This window comes from Strigops habroptila, chromosome Z, assembly GCF_004027225.2.
Source record: "Strigops habroptila isolate Jane chromosome Z, bStrHab1.2.pri, whole genome shotgun sequence".
NCBI lineage: Eukaryota > Metazoa > Chordata > Aves > Psittaciformes > Psittacidae > Strigops > Strigops habroptila.
In genome coordinates, this window is record NC_044302.2 from 21,695,593 (window position 1) to 21,715,300 (window position 19,708).

Genomic DNA, 19,708 nt, shown 5'->3' on the forward strand with positions numbered 1-19,708 from the left:
CTTGCTTGTTTAATCCCAAGGTGATGGTGCAGCTGGGCTTGTCTTTTTTATGCCTCTTAGGAAAAATCACAGTTAATACTTTTAGCTCTGCACTTTTGATTGGCATATTTTAATTAAGTGGAGCTAAGAGTCCAGAAAACTGCTCTCCTCCTCTGTTTGTACACAATTTTTGCACATTTGGACAGATACTGTTCACAGCTGGCCTCAGCTTCTGACTAAGAAGTCTTGGCAGTCATGACTGCTTGATCAGGCTTTTGCGCCACAAGAGAAAAGGAGAAACTAAGCCAATGTGATGCGTGATTAACACAAGAACCCAAAAGGTGGCTCAGAAAGGTAAAGCCATTTGACTTGCTTTTGTAAATAATGTGATTTCAGGTGTTAGGGGAACAGATGTGGAATCCAGCACAGTACAACAGGCCCTGCTGAGAGCACAGACACAACCAGTCCTGCTCCATTTTGACACGTCACTGATCAGAAATCTAATACTGGATACACATACATCAAGGGCCACTCCACACTAGCTTAGTAAGCCAACTACAATATTTTGTCCCTACCCTGCTTTGATCCTTTCTGTTAAAGAAGCCTCTGAAAATCATAACCATCGGAGCCTTTACAGCATGAGCAGAGCTCAGAACCTTTAATATGTGCACACCAGTTTGGAAAGAAGGAGCAAGTGCAGAGCCATAGAGAATCTAAACCCAAAAGCACCTTATGCAGAGTTCTCTGGCCAAGTGGTAGGGGTTTTTTCCCATTTGAAAGGATCCTGGAACAAAGAAGAGTGGACTTTAGTCCTCTGACCCAAGTTACATGACAAGCAGGCACTTCCTCCGTTAAAATACTGCAAGGATTTTAGTTCCTGCAACTACTTCACAGGCTAGAAGAGGCCTCTCTCCCACTATCTTCATTTACACTCCCCAAACTGGAGGACCCATAGCATATGCTTTCCATTCATACCGGCAGGCAACAAATGTAACCCAAATTAAAGAGAGAACATGTTATAAAGCCTCAGCATAGACTCACACACTGCAATCAGAGAATTATGTGTATCCCCCACCCCTGCCCTTGCTAAGCTAATCCAAGCAGTAAATTATCCTTAGGGGCTCTGTCAGATCAGGTTTCAAAGTTGATCATTTCTCTGCACAAGAACACAGGCTTAGCTTAAAATCAAACTGCCAGAGCTGCTGACAGGACTCACAGCAAGCCGGGAGAAGAAACAGTTACAGGGCCTGTCCCCAGGCTCCCCTCTCACTCAGCACTGACCCCAGTCTCCTGGTGGGGCGTAGTAACTCGCACTGTCATCCACTTGCTGACTTTTCAAATAGAAATGTTGTTCTTCCTTCGCGTGAAATACTCTCTAAGCTATTTTGTTAGCATTTGTTAGCTTTCCACTCTCTCTCTTAAAACCTCCCAGCTTGCAATGGCAACAGAGAGATGAACCAGAGCAAGGCTGCCTTGCCACCCACTGAGCCCTAATCTGCATCCACATGCCAGCATCTCTCTCACATTCATGCTGGAAGCTCCTGGGTGCAAGGGCTGTCTGTCTTACTGCCTTGCTGTTTGCGCAGCACATAGCACAGAAGCCTTCACACACTGATAGGCTTCAGGTGCTTTAACAGTACAAATAGGAGTTGTGCAATGCCCTGGGGATTTCAAACAGCTGGTCTCTATCAGGCCCTGCTTCTCATACCAATTCTGCAAGTGGGCAGTGAATATTTAGTTGTGCAAACTGTACCAGTGTGTGAGGAGAACTGAGCTTGCTTCAGCCAGAAAGCATTCCTCACAGTTCAGGTCCTTAGAAATCCCCTTGCACAAGGATGGCCTTGGTAAATGATAGCCTGGACCTAAACATTTATCACTGGTATCATCAATTAAGACTTGTGTTTTAGAGGTGCACAAAATATCCAGCCCTCTCTCCACTACAGAGAGAAAAAAAAGCTTTTTTCCAAACCAAATCAACTTATTTGATTTGGTTTGGAAAAAAGCTTTAACCATCTAAGTGAAACCACCCAGACAAGTTTCTAGACTGGGGAAGAAGTCAGGAAAAGAGTAAAAATCAATACACTTTTCACCTTTGCTGTTTTCTACACAAGTCCTCGCTACACGAAGCTGCTCTCTCACCTGCACCAAGGATGGATCACCTCACAGAGACTCTCAAGCCTGCTGTTTGCTCACCTCCAACTCTTCTCCCACTCTTGGGCTCACCTGTAGTCATGGGTGAGGGTGACACAAGATTCCTCCTTCCTCAGCCTGGCCAGGAGTGCTCCCCCCTCCAGCTGCAGCCTGACCAGCCGTGCATCTTCAAGAACATTCTTCATCAACTGCCTGTAATTCCTCAGCAGCACAGCTGCCTCCTGCAGGGATGGCAAGAGCAAGATGAGCAGTTACTGCAACCTACAGGCAATGATGGAACAGGCGAAAACCAGCACCCAATCCAAAATACACACAAACCACATCTCACCTTGGCCCACCCAAGGGAAGAGGGAAGTTGGTTCCCACAGCTGTTTCTGTCAAGGCTGCCAAGCCCAAAATGATAAACAGCATTCCTTATACTCTCGATACGTTCCCCACCAGGCTAAGATGGAAACCCGACTCCTATCGTTGCCCATGTTCCATTTGCAGGGAATGGAAAGAACAAGCTTTCCAGCCTCATTTTCCACTCACAGCTGGCTCCTACTGGCCTTAGAGCCTGGCTCTGCATGGCTTCAGGCTGTAGGACAAGGTGCACGTGAAAAGTCTGTGGATATACACATGATACTCAAAGGCACAGAGAGGCCACTGTAACATCCTCTGTTGCTTTAACTACTGGGACACTCACTGCAGAGCCAGCAGCAATTTCCTACCACGTCAGGACTACAGCAGCTTCCCAAGAGTGGGGAAATACAATGTTTGCAACAACACAGGCTTGGTCTTTGTACCCTCTTTTTCTTGCCCACTTCCAAACTCCTGCTCTGGAGGCCCTAAATATGGAAGCAGAGCACAGCCCTGGCCTGGTGAACACTGTCTATGTTGTCACCTAACTTTATTCCAGGCCATTCAAGCCAACCTTCTGTGGCACAGCCCAAAGCAGCTGCTCAGCACTAGAGACACCAGCCTCAGACCTGTGGAGCTGCTAAAAACGTGCTCTGATACTGGAGCAAGCACCATCAGCAACAAGTACAGCTGAAGGGATCTTCTGGGTGATGCTGAGGGATCAGAGAACCAGCTTCTACACCCAGCAAAGCCTCTGTCACTTCATTTGGATTAGCTTCTACTAATCCTGCTGTCCTGACAGCTCCACAGTGACACACAGCACTTGGAACACTGCTACTACAGGTTGCAAATTCAAAGCTACAACTTTTCTGCAGCCACCCATCCTCCTGCCGTCTGTCTCTCTAATGCAAAGTGAGGGACATGTTTACCTCAGCTCTTTCTGGCGATTTTCCAGTTTCCACTTTATGAATAGCTCCCTGGAGGAAGGCACAAGCACCTTGGCATCCTTGTAGCAAGTGTTCCAGCTTCTACAAGACGAAAGGACCAAGGCAGAGATTATTGTCTCACAGCTGACAGGAAAGCTGTCTTTTCAGCTTGCAGAAGGTTAGAAGTACAGAAATCAAGAGAGGATCGAACACATTAACCCAAGGCTTCAACTATACCCCTCTATATCAGCAGAGAGGCCCATCAGAGGCTTCAGATGCACCACGCTACACATGCGAGAGTGCCCAGCAAGGCCTCTATGCAGACATTAGAAACCTACATACTCATGGCTGGTATGGGTCATACTTTTGAGAAAAGAAAAAAGCAGTCCACTTACAACCCACATTCTTCTTGTAACTTTCCACTAAGATGAATCACTATGTATGAATTTTGGAGGAACAAAACAGAACGAGTACTTGGAATTTCTCTGCTTTAAATCATTTCTCTTCATATCAAAAGTAATGCAAATGGAAGACTAGGAAACTGGAAAGCTTCCACAATCAAGCACTTTAAACTACTAAAAAATCTGAAATCCCTCCTCATTGGTGGGGGGGAGGGACGACAACAAAAAAACACTCCAAACATTTTACAGGGGTTCACAAGGCAGTGCTTTTTAGAGAAGTCAGTGATATAAAGCCTAAATCTTGTCAGATGCCACTCTCCAGCCACTGAAAACAGCTATTCCAAAACAACAGTGCTCAAAACAAATCAAAAAAGCAGCTGTTTTACTCTTCCTGAGCTGAACTCCCTCCTCCCCAGAGTGCCGGAACAGCCCCGGCAGTGACAGATTAGCAGGCAGGATGCAGGTGAGATCACCCAGACAGGAAATAAACACTGTTTGCCACATAGCTGCAGATCTAAACGGGTTGAGCATGTGGGTCATTATCACATCAGTACATCCTATAAATAGGCAACCCATACAGACTGATTCCTACATTAACTCCCTTTGGTAACATTTTGCCTGTTAAAATGTAAGACACAAAGACAAAATAGTCTGATATCATGCTCCTTCCTTCTGCACAAAGCACCTCACCTTGCAAGTTTTTCCCTCAACTTTTTCCAGAAAACTAATCCATAACCTTTTGCAAAGCTTCTCTGCTTCCTCACTGCCAAATAAACTTCAAATTCAGTCCTAGGCACCAAGATTAGGCTTCTGTACCTCTACTGCATCAGCTCAGGTTCTTATTAATACTTTAAGACGCAAGTTTAAAAAATGGGTTCTAAAATAAGTTGAGAAGGTAAGTTAACACTTTGCATGTGCTAAGCTTAACTCCTGCAGCTTGCCAGCAGTGATACAGTCGTGTTCTCGGTGATCTCTTAACCTGCTTCAGATGTTGCAGCATGCTACACAGCCCTTGGAGCAGTGAGACCAGAGCCAAAAGACCACTGAGCCTTTTGGGAGCAGAGGTATGGGTCTGCCACCCACCAGGATGAGCAAGTCAAACTATACGTGAAGACAGCCAATTTGTGTGCATATTTACAGAGACTTAATCCTGTCTATTCTCAGCATGCCAAGTATCTTTCAATACAGCTTTGAAAGATTCAGCAAGCACATGATCCATGGGACTTACACGCCGTCCATAGCATGAGTGTACAGAGATTGGTGCCACAAATGCTACTTTTGCAGACTCCTGGCAGTCTGCACATACTGTGCTGCATGGCCAGTAACGCCTCCAGTCCTGCCACAGCTCATCAGTGTGCACTGCACTGGTGGCTGCAGCACCCTTTGCTGGGGTGCCATCTTTAGAAACTGCATCTGAGTGCTGCGGTTTCAGCCCTTCTCTCACTGAGGCTTAACCTGGGCCAGCTCAAACATTTCCAGGGAGTGGTCAGCCTCCCTGCACTCTGGGCTGTCTCTAATCCACACCAGGTCATGGTCCACTGTAGGTATCTTGATCCACTACTCTCCCGGGGAAGAGCACAAAGGTCAAACAGGATCATGGTACCGAGGAATACTCAAAGCAGCCGAACAATAGGGAGAAGGAACGTACTGCTGGTACTGCCTCCTACTCTATTACCTTGCTCCTAAGACTCACTGCATGGGGAATAGAATCTGCATGGGAAAGCTTTTTGTTTCCTTACCTCACACAGCTAGCTCTCAAAGAGGAACCCAATGCTCCCCCCAGATGAGCCTTTTCTCTATTTTTAGTTTAGATGCTTCCTAAAGAGGTGTTGATGACAACTTTGGTAAATAAGTCAGTTACATCTAAAGGAGGAAGAAGATGCTCCTAGAAGTATCTGCACTGATTATGAGGAGCTTCTAAGTTTCACTCCTGAAAGGACTGCAGCTTTCACTCAAGAGCTCTTAGATTGGTCTGGGAACCTGCTCCAAACCCAGCAAGAGGTAACTATTTTTATTAAGCTCAAGTTCTTGACTTTTAGTTCAATGGCAACATGACCCTACCACCTTCGCTTGAGATCAGTTTAAAAAGTGTCTGTCCTTAAGCTTCCAAGCATGACTGAAGAGAACTGCCACTGTATATCACACAAAACTGGATTCTGTTTCAGATTTGACCCTATTTTGAAGGGAAGGAAGAATTAATGCAGTTCAAGCAGATCAGTTAAAAACTAAAACTTTAGCTCCTACAGTCATACCAGTAGGCCACAGTGTACTGTGGATGTCTTCATCCATTTTATGAAGACAGTACTAGTATTCTTTTGACAGAGATTCATTTGCATACTTAGCTATTACAGAAGCCATTGTCTTTTAATGCATGTATGTTCAGCTGTTGACAGGATACTCTTACTTTGACTCCCTTACCATGCCATTTCTTCTCTCAGATACCAAGGAACACAAGACATCCCACTCACCATGCGGAAGCTTAACCAGTCTGGGTGGCAATAAGGGAAGGTCCCATCCAGCTCCAGAGGCAGCTGTGAGCTGTCTATGTGCTTATGGAGGGATTTCATGGAGGTGAGAAGTTCAAACTGCACAGGAATAGAAGAAAAAATAGCACAATTCCATTAGGATGTGAGTATTGGAGGAGGAGGGGAAGGTTAACAAAAGCCAGCATCCTTTATCTATCTTGCACAGGAACAAGGCACACAGCACATATCTGCAACATCACTGCAATATGACAGAAAAAAAATTAAGAAGTCAATTCAATCCTAGAGCAGCTTGCTGTACAGCTTAGTGGGTGAATCTCGAGGGAATGCAGGCCACAACATGCTGTTTCACCAACCAGAACAGCTGGAATCGAAGTCTGGCAGCAGCCAGCCTTCTCCAGAGCCAGTACCTCCTAGTTGAAGCAGACCAACTCCCTCCTATGTTCCCGTTGTGCTGCAATTTCCATTTGTTTGGAGAGCTGAGAGGTTAAATCCAGCCTCCACCTTCCCCATCTCACTTCCTGGAAAAACAGTCTAACAGCGCAGCCTCTGCCCTACCCTCAACCCTCCACTCATCACAGCAGCTATTTGCTCCAAGTGTTTCCAGGATCTTGACACAGATAACTCACCTTCTGCAAGTCTGTAGTACCACAGAGCAGTATTATACTCACCAGAGAAACAGACACGTGCTCCTGAAGGTACATGGAAGCCAGCCCAAACACAGAAACTCAGGTGCAGACACTTAACCCCCCCACACACATTGTGAAGTTTTCCACCTCCTTACAAAATAGTGATGATGCTTCCAATTCCTCCTGCATGCCTGTGTCTTTATTAGCCTTTGCTCTGTTCCCTCCTACACTCTTTGGAGTCCTTCAATGTGTTTAATGTCTTCTTTAGCTCTCCCTGCATGCACACACCTGCAGCCCCCTTTCCAACTTCAGATGCTTCCACATGGGGGCAATGAGGAACTGGACTAATAGCATTCGGTATTCTTCAGCCTTCTGGGGCAGCACACCACACACAGCACAACACAATAGTCAACTACTGTGTTGACTGAAATTTCAGTCAACAACATTGTTAGAGCAGAGAGAGATGTTAAGACACAGTCTGATGCTCATTTCGCTCACCACAGAGTGGCAGAGCACCTACATTTCTTATACAGCTATGGAATACCAAGGCAGATTTACTTCTAGTGGGGGTTTTCTGTGATGCTGAGATGATTTTCCCTCCTGCATTAGTACCTCCTGTTAGTCTTCCCAGATATTTCAGCTGCAAAGGAAGCCTCACAGTCATACTCATCTCCTCTTTGCCCTCTTGCAGCAGACTCTCAGCCACTGCAGCAGCAGCAGCAGCTGTAAGGAGAGGAAACATGAGATATGCAAAATCCAGGAAAGCAACAACTTCCTTCAAAGGATGGAGTTGAGGATTTAGCCTAACAGGATCTCTTCCTTAGCACAGATTTCCCCCCTCATTAACAGGAGAACGTGAAAAGCATCTCTATCCTTGTTAATTGTGCAGGGCTCCTCCGTACAGCTTTCCATGTTCCCAACAAACCCCCTGTGTCCTGAGGGCCCCAGCAGGCTGTCATAATTATCACACAAATGTCACGGAAGGACTCAGCAGTAAACAGGACATGGCAGATCTGTTCAGTTCACATAAACTTTACAATGCTATAAATACCACACGTCTAAGAGACCATGGCCATAAGATAGAGAGAACAACTGCAGAGATTTCATGTGAGAACAAACATACATCAGAGGACAGAGAAACTGCTGTTTGGAGAGTTAAACAAAGGGTGGCAAGAGCTCCCCAGCAACCCCTGGATGAGTGGCTCCATTACCTGTCCTGCTGGTGGCTTCTCCATCCGAAAAGTCAGGTCTCTCTCAACAAGAAGCAGTACTCCGTGAATACAATTAGGATCTACTTCCTACAACAGAACAGAGCACAAAGCCATTACCGATCTGCCTGGGATGCCCAGGAGGATGTACCACACCAGGTTTGTACAGGAGATTGCAATTTATTCTTCAGAGGTATTTACGAAGCCTGGAGGGCAGTCACCAGGTATAGGAATGGCCATTCTGCAGAGCACCAAGGCCATATCCTTAAATAGTTTCCTTCACATCAACTAGTCCTGCAGCATTTAAGGAAGCAAAGAAAGAGGTCAGGGACAAGAAAAGAACCACATTCAATGTCCAAGTTTTTTCCTGATAACTTTCCTGGTTACTTCTCCTAACCAAAAGGAAGTTGTTGGGTTTTTTTATCATCTTGTCTTTACTTACTGCCAACTCACAACCAAGGATTTGCATCCTGTTACTACTGTTAAACCGACAGAAAGTCCAAATACAAGGGATGTCTGGCAGCTGTAGTTCAAACTCCATAATCCAGGAGCAGCTCTCCAATTACAGAAGCACTCTACAGGGAAGTGAGAAACAGGCACAGACAGCGACAGCAGGAAGAGGGAAACATAGCAGGAAGACCAGACCGTGGAGGCGGAGCCTACTACCTACATGATGACCAGGATAGCAAGGAGAACAGCCATTTAAGTTGTCATGCCACACGGTTAAATAAGAGTCATCCCTTCTAGATGTGCCCTAGATTGTCTTTGACTTTGCAAAGATCTCAGGAACTGTCAAGCAACAAATCCATTCCAGTATCGCTTGGCCATGACAGCACAGGATATCTGTTAAACAAATGGCTCTGGTAGTGTTTAGGGTTAAAGATCTGACATGAGCAGCAGAGCCAGAGTACAGAGGCAAGTGGACCCACAGAGGCTGAGCCACCTAACCTAACCTGTCACTGAGCCAGTACACAGATCAAGACACAGTGCCGACACAAGCAGACCCAGTACTGCAAGTGAAAGCAGCAGCAGAGATTCCAGAGCAGAGGAAAAAGACCTTTCTCTCATCTAGTCCTAAAGCAGGATCTTTAGGACTAGAAACACCTTCCAAAACTGTGAGAGGTTTCCAACCCTTCTCAAATCCCTTTCTCCAAAGCAAATTATTCCCACTTTCACTGTTACTTGAACACTGGTTAAAAGGCCAAAAAGAATTTATTGCATAATTAGGCTGCATTAGGTAAATACTGAAGCTCATCTGAAGAGAGGATGGGGAGGTATTACAACTATACCAGCAGCTCTGAATGTGCCTGCTGTAAGGTGCTGAAGGATGAAGAGTAGCCACACTTTCAAGACAGTTCATGGTACTAAATAAATTTCTTCTTTCACAATCCCTCTTCCACTGCAACAGTCATGAGATGTGCAATCTGACTCAGGGATAAAGGTAGTGATGGTGTAACATGAGGTTACAACAGCCAAAACACTTACTCGCTTGTTTGTTACTCCTGAAAATAGAAACTGGAAAACCATTCCCAAAGAAATCTGTCAGGGGAGAAGTTCAGGGTTTTCCAATCCAAGAGGAGGTAATATTTCCAAGGAAATCAATAATTTTTCACCATGTTTTTTTCTTTAAACATCAGAAGAGAAGTCACTCTCATCCAGCACTGATGGAATAATCCAAAATGACTAAAGCAGATTACAGGAGTGCCTCAGGAGACAGGCAGAGCTGGAAGCAGCAGGATGCTACTTGAGGAAGCCTTCTTGCAGCTTTCTGCACAACTCTTACCACCTTTGCTAACAAAAACAGCTATCTGGAAGCAAAGAGACAGAGTCCTACACATGTGAGTGAACACCTTCCAAAGAGGCACAGTGTGGACAGCATAGAATAGAAGGGCATCAACAGGAGCTCAGAAAGCACCACAGTAAATACCCATCCTTTTAGTATTATTCTTTAAAAAGAGAATTAAATACTTTTTTCTATCCTTCTCAGACTTAAATTTCAAATATTATTCTGGCTTCCTGACCCAAATGGAAGTCCACAACCAGACTCATAACACTGGCACAGTTTGAAGCACAGGCTGCCAGGAACACCTGTGTAGATGGGAAGTCCCTAAATACCATGCTCAGTCTCAAGTGACCACTTCTGATGGAGTGGTAGGAGGTGCCTGGTGTCCAACATCAGACCAAGGTGCTCTGTACTTCTGCAGTAACAGGGCATGCAAATAGTCCTCTTGAACATAGAGCTTTTCTGCTTCCAACTGCTAGTTGTCTTCCTAAACACTCTTTCCTTCCCAATCCAACACAGAGATGCAGCAGATCACGGGCTCTAGCATTTGCCCTGATTTGCAGACTTCAGAAGAATCTCACTCCAGTAAGACTCGGCAGAGGAAAATCCCACAGATACCTGTTCATTGAAGGCCAGCACACATATTCCACTGTCCATGCCCTGCCTGCTCACATACCACAGCATCAGCCCAGCATTACTCAGCAGCAAAGCACCTATTAACGGGCCCCCCAGCACAGAGCTTACTAGTGACAACCTGTGAACAAACACCACAGCAGCCTTTACCTCTGCACAAATCCTTGCTTCGAAGCATCATTAGGCAGCTTCTCACAGGAACAAGCTTGATCTATTCTTGCAGCATATACGCACTGTGCATTTCCTTTCACCTCCGTGCAGAGCTGCCAGAGTTCCTCCTGCTCCTTCCTGAGTTAGCTCTGCTGCAGCACCATATTCTGCCCCAGCTCCTGCTGCTGGCTGGGACAGAAGGGTTTCCCAGCCACCCATATTCTAATAAGGAAGGGTGAAGAAAGCTTGCAGAACACAACTGCCCCCACCCTGAAGACAGAGAGGATGAGAAGCCCTCACCAGTTTACTAGGTGGCTCTAGGCAGAGCAACTGACAGTATCCCAGTGCTGTAGGGAAAATTACCTATGAGCACCAGAAGTTGTATATTAGCACTTAATTCCATTCATGCATTTATTCAGGAAAGATAGAGAAGTGGAAGAAGTATCTTCTCAGACTGACAGATCTCAACCCAGAAGCCTGTGAAATCAGTCTTCCCTCCCCAGGGAGGTTCTCTAGGGTTAACGTATCAGAGTGCTGCAGAAGGAAGGGACTCTCCAATAGGACATCTGATCTGTGGTCACCCAGTGTGGAGCCAAGAGGAAAATCACACTTCAAAGTTGAGCAAGCAAGACTGGGTCTCAACATTTAACAGATTCCACCCACATTAGCATAGTAGGCTTCATAAAAGCCATATAAATAAAATCCTATTAAAGTAGAGAGAAGAACAGCAGAGAAATGAGCTCCAGAGACGGTCTGCCAGAGATAAGAGACACTGGGAGATGTGTCAGGGATTTCAGAAAGGATCCCAAGGAGATGATCTGTTCTGTGAACCTTAAAAGGGGAACAGTCTGTGCTTCTGCAAACCTCACTGTGCTCCAGAAAGTTTAGTTTGTCTCACTGCAGTTAAAGCCAGTTTTCTGTACTTCTCTATATCCTTGTTTCAAAGCAGATGAGAGTGGGATCACAGAGGTAAGTGCTAAAGGATCCCAGAGGAGCCAAGGGATTATTACTGTGCCATAACCAGATGATGAGCTAGTTGAACAGGTCTCATTTACAGAGTCTGCAGAAGAGTCAGAGTAAGGATCAGAAAACCACAAGCAGAGCTATCAGCCTCTGTCAGTCACTGAGCACACGCTCAGCTCCAGCAGTCTGCCTTGTAGCACATTAATCCCTCTTAACTAACTGTTGCACCACCCTGATAATAAGGTGCTCAGAGCCAAACAGCCGTGATAGCAGGGTATTACAGAGGCACTGCAAAAAGCTTCCCCCTACCTTCTTTCAGAGGGTAGGAAACTTAAGGTTAGAATGGCTTTATTCCTGCCATGCTTGTATGAGACTGAGGACAGCCTTGACATTTTGCTGACTTCCAAATCATCCCACTACCATGACCACGAATGTTATGTGGGCAAGAAAATTCTCAAAAGCTTTAGCAAGCCCACTGCCATGTGGCATAGCATAGAATAGAAGATACTTGCTTGTTCCCTCTGCAGAACTGAGCAAGGCACCCAATTATTCCTTCATCACAGAGAAGGAGCACACTGATAGAGCTCACAGCTCCACCCAGCCCAGGAAGCAGAAGGACAGACCTCTGACTCAGCTCCAACTCTCAGATGTGGCACTGAAGCATACAAACCACAGAGACACTAGCTTCATTAAAACATTGCCCCGTTCCAGTTTCCAGAGTTGGAATCCTAAGAGACCTAAGCTCTGATTTAAAAGGAACACCTGCTTAAACAAGATTAGTCATAGCTGCATCCCAGCATCTCCTTGGCTTCCTGGCAGCAGCAGATAGAAGCTACCTGGGAGTGGGGGAAACACAGCCCACTTGCTTTCCAAGTGACTGATTATGAAAGCCTTTGACCTGAAGCAATACAGAGTTACAGCATGTCTGATTCCAATCAGTCACTGACAGCCACATCAACAGCTGCATGTGCTCTGCCACCTGGCAAGGTGAGCAGTGTCCTTCCCTTCCCTCTGCAGCAGGCAGAGGCCTCTCCTCCTCCCTGCATATTCTACACAGCCCTGCAGTGCAGGGGACAACATCTCCAAGGATGATACTTCATGACAGTGTTAAGAGTTGTGTATGGGGTGTTCTCAGCGCAGAGACAGAAGCAAATTTGGAGGGGTGGAGAGGGGTGTTCTCCCCTAACTCAGACTTGCTTAGGTTTTTTGCTGTGTCTGTAGTCTGGCAAGTCCAGGTCATCCTCCTAAGACAGGGCTGTGTGAGTAACTCCCCCTTCCAAAGCCAATTGAAAGCCAGGTAGCAGACGGAGACATAAGCAGCAAACGGAGATGTAACATCCAAGCCAGACAGCAAGCCAACTAGTGTTCCTTTGCCCAGGCTCAAGGCTCACCTGCAGTGTGCTGAATGCCTTAAAGAGAGCGGGAACCGGTGAACAGCGACGAGCATCCACAAGAACAGTTAGACCCAAAGCCTGACATTCTGGTCTGCAAGGACAGAGAGAAAGAGGTCACTTTTGTCACCAATGACAATCAACAAGACTATGGAAACAGAATCTGTAATCATGACAGGGTGAAGAAAACCCAGTACATTACAGCTCTGTAAGGACAGGGAACTAACTGGCCACCTTTTCCTAACCAAAATATATATACATATGGAAACCACTTCCCGGATTGCTCTGGTTTTACCTTTGCTATTTCCACCTGAACTTCCCAGTTCCTAGGATGTATCTCACTGATGGCAAAGGTGCTAATGCCCACTCTGGGTAATCCACACAGGAAAACCAGTCCTTACTAACTGCATTCAGGAACAAGCTTGGCCTTAACCACACTGCTTCACAAGAACAGCCCTTCTGGATCAGCCCCAAAGATCTTGCCCAGTATCAGATTTGAAGGGAGAACCATAAGAAACAAAGCATGAGTAGCAGAAGCTTTCTCATGGGTTAAGCCTACTCCCTTTATCAACATTTTGTTTGTTAACAGAACAAACAATCAAAAAATCACTAACAGAGAGTTAGCTTTACCTCTTCATAGTTTAATCATCTAAAAGTGAAACAAAGCCTCAGTAGAGCCTGAGATGAACTGGAGGGAATGTCTGTCATAGTGAAAGGAAGAGTAGCTGCAGCAAACTCCACCCTGCAGACTCCAAAACAAATTGTCAGCCAGACATCAAGGCAGACTTTCTCAACCCTGGCAGATCCGCCCTCCCTCTCAGCTTGAAGGGCTGGTCCTAAAATATCATGTCACAACCCTGTCACGGAGCTGCTGCATGACTGCCCCATCATAGCTCCCAAATCCCATTTTCTGAGCTAATGAAGGATAGCAAGAATGGCTTGGATTCATGGCAACGCATGAAAACATTCAGTACATACCTAACTCTATCACAGCATGTGCACAAGGCCGATACAGAATTGCCAGAATGCTTACTGAACACAAGCCAGTTCACCCTAGCAGTGGGTCCCTACCTGTACAGTTCTGGGACACTCTCGATCACATTCCTAGGCCAATAAAGTCAATCTGTTCCACCCTCTGCTTCCACCCTTAGCTTCCACCCCTGAAAGGAAAAGCCTGTCAGCCCAAAAGTGCCACAAACCTTGGGATGCTATGCAAGTACAGAAGAAGGCGTACAAGCTCAGTGGTATTGCAGTGGGGGTTTAACCAGACTGTGTTCCTTGTTGTTATTATGGCCACTGCACGTCCTGATTTATCTCTGGTACCTGTAAAAAGAGGACAGGAAACAAAATGTCACACAAGGAAGTAAACAGAGCCTGATTCTAGGTGTGTATGCCCCAAATTCCCCTAGTACCACCCCACCACCTTCCTGGAAAGGGACTAATCAAGTCCACAGAACTTGATATAGTGTATGCCACAGACTGTGGTAGGCTATAAACATCCAAATGCTGTCCCAGAGTAAAGTAGCTGAGCTCTGCTTGCCTTTCTCTCACAGTAGTGCTGCATTTGGACTGCTCTCTTCTACCCATCTAGATGTTCTTCATAAAATACGGCTGAATTTGGCTAATGATAACCCAACCATGTGAAAAAGCAAGAATCTCAAACTCCAGGTAAATAATCTCACCTTATAACACCCTAACTTACAATATTCACATTGCTGTCAGATGAGAGAATGCAGGCAGGTTTGCAGAACAACATGTGCTACCTAATGAGACTGGGCATACACAAGGAACCAGGCATCTCCTCCCGGGAGCAAAGCCCTGGAGCAGGAGCCCAGCACTCTCACCCAAGGCTGCAGAGCAGCCAGATCAGGAGGACGCTGTTCTGAAGAGGGCCGAGTCAGCGTGGGGCTGTCATTACTGTAAGAGCTTGCTCAGTGCCTAGGAACAGATAAGGCACAGCATGGGCAACACAGCTGTGCAGCAATACCTTGAGAAAGGAGAAACCCCTCTGCTTCAGCCAGTCAGAACGGTTCTCTGTCCCCTGCTTTCCAAAAGCCCGAAGACACCACAGGAACCAAGCCTGCTCTAGGAGCTCCCAAAACTATATGATAGCCTGGCTTTAGGCTTCAGCCACAACATGAACCAAGAACTCTGAAGGGAAGGAAGAAAACTGAAGAACCAGGAAGGTAACTGATCTGGAGAACAGTAGGGACTACACCTCTCCTGTGTGAAAAGTAATTCACAAGAACAGGAGCCATTTCCTGCCATACAAATTGTAAGTGGGCTTGGGGGGGAGGGCAAATCCCAAGCACAGGACAGAACCAGAGGCTTAGAAAAAGTGCTGTCATTCTGTCTCTTCTGAACTTCCTTGGTACCACAGGCCATACAGTCCTGGAGCACCTCTCTCCCCATCCCAGGGACAAGCATGCAAGTTGACAGGTAAAACAGATACAGACAGACAGCCCCAAGCACAGAAAACTGCCCTGGTGTGATCTCAATCTGTCATGAGGACGTGACTTGAGTAAGAGCCACCAACACAGATGGGCATCATTCAGGAGCAGGGCTTTCTCCCTCCCAGGGACCAGACCTGTGGCACAGGCTCTCTCCTGCTAACACCAGGGACCAAATCTTCCATTGCCTGTGTGGTTCAGGAGGAGGGTTATTCCTCCTGTGACACTGTACTCGGGACACTGTGTAATCAAAGAGCTAGAGAGAAATTAGAAAAAGCTTATTAATATACCTTGTTTCTAAGGGGATCATCAGAAAGTAATGCACTTGGTTACTGGGAAAATGGCTCAATAACCTGGCTCAGCAAAAACTTTCTTACTCTGAAGCAACATCTTCTGTCTGTCAGGCTAGCTGGGCATCGCCAGAACTGGATTAAATCTTGAACCTCCATATAGGAGCCTGGGAACTGCCTAGCCAGGGCAAAAAAGCAACCACCAGGGATAGGTTCCCAACAGTGCCACGATCAGATGGCCCAAGAGCAGAATACAGAATTGAAACTCTCCTGAAAGGAAAATTTCTTCCTAACTCCATAAGCTATTAGACAATTAATTAGCTCTTATTCACTGTACCTTAAAAAAGTTATCCCTTCGAATGTAATTAATATATCATTACTAAGGTCTAACAGTAAGCATTTAAGCAAGTGGTGAGTGCATTCCCTCAGGTATAAGGACTGCCCACTGAAACACAAAGACACATGAGAGCAAAGATGTCACTCAAATCTGATACTGCTTCTACAGAAAACATGATTTCTCCCTTAGAAGCAGTGCCAAACCCAAACCCTGTGTCTTAAATGCATCTCAAGGACACATATCTTCATCCCATACTCAGATGCATGTGCCATGTTTAAGAGCTGTACATTTCTGGTAGGACTCTATGACAAAGGAAACAACTAGAACATTGGATCACAGTCGGGCTTCTTCAACAGCACAGACTATGTGCTTCTCTGACAGGCCCCTCTCTCAAACCCTGTGATATTTTGGCTGTTGCACGCAGCATGAGAACATCAAACCTGCTCAGCAGACCAGAAGATTAGAAATCCTCCTTTGCAATTTGTTCTAACAATTTACTTGCTATGCAAAGTTACGTTTGAATGTACCACAACTCTGCCCTGCACTTAGTTTCTCATTCACTTTTTTCCAGAAGGCTGGAAAAATCTTATTTCCCTTCCTCTTTCCCTGCACATAGGTGTTTTCACCTCATTCTCAATCATCTTATGAGATGTCTGCAAGCGTTCAAAGGCCAGGTTGGATGGGGCTTGGAGCAACCTGGTCTAGTGGAAGGTGTCCCTGCCCGAGGCAGGGGTTGGAAATGGATGAGCTTTGAAGGTCCCTTCCAACCCAAACCATTCTAGGATTTTATGATAAACAACTTCCCAGTCTCTTGCCATAAGACATTCAATTCAGTTACACAACAGGGCTGTCACCCTTCCCTGCACCTCCTCCAAAATTCATCACTTCCTTTTACAACAGAGGCAGCAGAACGGCCCAAACTATTTGAGAGGCATCACCCCAAGTACACACAGGTAAAAAGCACTTTCTTAATCTGGCTAGTCATCTCCTCTCCTTTTCTCATCCCAGGTCAAAGTTGGTCTTGCAGCCGCAGCACTGAGCAGGAGATCATAGAATCAGGTTCAGGTTGGAAGGGAGCTCCCATATCAGATGCAAACACTGAATAATGTTTGACCTACAACTGATCTCACCAGAACAATTCTGGGAAGTCCTCCCTTGACAGCTAGTTTTGTCATCTGCTACTCAGCTACGCTATCGTTCATCCCACACATTGCTCATCCGCACCTCATTGGGATATTCCAACGCTATGTGTCATGAAATCAAATGTTTTCTAAAAATCCATTATATCTAGGCAGCTACACTTAATCAACCAAACTTCTAATTACCAAGAATAAAACTGGTTTTACAAGAGCACTGTCAAATAGCATCTTCCATCCTTTAATTATCTCCCAAGTGAATCAAGGTCCTACTGTTTCGACCAGGTCTGATGTCAGGCCCACCAGCCCATCATTAGCTGCACCCTCACTCTTCTCTTTTTGAACTACTGCGATGAGCCCACAGATTTGGCATTTCTGACTCAGAGGTGCTTGGTTAACATCTTCAAAGTCCTGGAAGCAAGTTAACGTTACTCTCATGAGAGGGAAGTTCTACTTCCTGTCCTTCCCATCCAGAAATTTCAGATAATTCAAGAAGTGTTGCTCCTGGAGATGTCTGGGGTGAAAGAAATGGAATTGGCACCAGTCTGCAGTGCTGCCAGAAGAGGCTCATCTCCTTTGCCCTCCTACAAACCACACTTCCCAGGCACATTCTGGCTCAGCTACTCACCAGGCAGGTAGGCAACTCCACTCCTGAGCACTTCTGGGTTCACATCCTTGACTATGGTAGGTGCAGACCGACCACCCCAGACAGCCCCAGGAGATGGGGATGTCGGGGGAGTAATGGCTGTTGAGTTTTCCTCCAGGGTACTGACTTGACTCACTGGTTTCAACACATCTGTGCGAGTTGCTTCTTTTCTTGCCTCTGCCCCTTCTGACACCATCCCTGTAAGACAAGCAGCAGTCAGAAGCTGAGCAGAGCTCCACCCAGAAGATCTCAGGTGAGTATCAGACTGGGGAGGAATTCCCCCACCCCCAGCACCCTCCAGTCCTCGCACTGGTAGCAGGCATGTTCCAAACTCGTTATAAAACATTTATACTACTGTAATTATAAAAAAAAAAAAAAAAAAAAAAAACAACAAACCCCAACCAAAAAAACCCCAAACTACCACCAAAAAAAAAACCCAAAAACCAAAACCAAACAAAAAACCAACTGCGAAGTTTGCAAGGTACAAATCCTCAATTCAGATCAGGATTACTGTAGTCCAAGTCATTTTTAAAGGTAACATATCGAGCAGTACATGTCTGCTCACAGCCTGAACATCTGGCACAGCACAAGTCCCTGGCCAAGCTCGAGCAGCTCGAGCACAGTGAAGTGATAAACCAGCTTCTGACAGGGCGATCTGCTCCATCAGAGCAGAATTACTCCCCCAACGCCACTTTCAGATTAATTCCTGAAAATATGAAGTCAACTGGAGGCTGACAAGTCAGCTGGAAATTTGCCAAAGAGACCTTGTTCTGCTTGTCCAGACGTTAATTAACAGTTACTGTGAAAGTCAGGAACTTATTTTAAAACCCTGAAGAACAAGATGATTACACTAATCAGCTCTGTCTGAGAACTGGAGAAAATGCTGCCTTTGCCCAATACCTCAGCTGTAAAGTACAAGTTATGAGAACCAGTTAATTCTAAAACTAAATATCTGAGCAACTACATGGAAAACAATGCCAGGTTGGATGGGGCTTGGAGCAACCTGGTCTAGCGGAAGGTGTCTCTGCCCATGGCAAGGGGTTGGAACTGGGTGAGCTTTAAGGTCCGTTCCGACACAAACCAGTCTAGGATTCCATGATACTAATGCTAGTTTTATCAAGTTTCAACTTTCTTGTAGAAGTAGCTGGAGAAAAGAAAAAAACCCCTACTACCTACTGGGTAAGAAGTATTATTCTCCATTTCCCAACATCATAGGGGCTAGAAGTCACAAATACATCTTCAACAATACATACATGTTCTACACTATGTCTTTAGCACCCTAAGCACACTGCTATCCAGTGTACTGCTTGCCAGAAAGACAGACTAAAGAAAAGGCTGTACTTCACTGCAAACCCCCATACTTCAATATCCAACAACAAAAATCAACCTTTCTTTAGGAATATACAAGAGTGGCGTATTTATTTGCTTGCTATGAAGTCAGACATTTTAATTGCTATTTAAAATTGACTTCAACCATCCTACCTTCCTGCTACATCAACAATGCTGACACTTGACTCAGTTTATTTACTAACAGATTCCAATACTTCATTAAAGAGCAGGACCAGGAACAAAGCAGTCCTTGAAGTGGCTTTCAATACAAGTTTTGCAATGAAGGAGATTTACAGGTTGAGGCTCAGCCCCAAATGCTTTCAAAGTTGCTAAAGTGGGTGAGAGAACTGCCCTGAGCAGCATGGCTCACTGTGCAAAATTATCTGACAGCAGGGGGAAACTAGTAGGGGCTCCAGAGCACTGCACCATTGTGGCCACAGTGGAGTCACTGCTCATTACTCTTTGATAACACCCCTCTTGAGGG

The 19,708-nt window shown here is 45.7% G+C and overlaps 1 protein-coding gene across 1 annotated transcript in view; it reads right to left on the minus strand.

Annotated features, from left to right (window-relative positions):
• Positions 1-19,708, minus strand: part of PLEKHG4 (pleckstrin homology and RhoGEF domain containing G4) — a 62,307-nt gene that overhangs the window by 13,628 nt on the left and 28,971 nt on the right. The window contains exons 4-10 of the mRNA XM_030512671.1: positions 17,878-18,093; positions 14,236-14,359; positions 13,037-13,130; positions 8,120-8,206; positions 6,265-6,381; positions 3,399-3,497; positions 2,203-2,351 (exon numbers count right to left, since the gene is read on the minus strand). Coding sequence (XP_030368531.1) covers positions 2,203-2,351; positions 3,399-3,497; positions 6,265-6,381; positions 8,120-8,206; positions 13,037-13,130; positions 14,236-14,359; positions 17,878-18,093 — 886 coding nt within the window. The remainder of the gene's footprint in view (positions 1-2,202; positions 2,352-3,398; positions 3,498-6,264; positions 6,382-8,119; positions 8,207-13,036; positions 13,131-14,235; positions 14,360-17,877; positions 18,094-19,708) is intronic.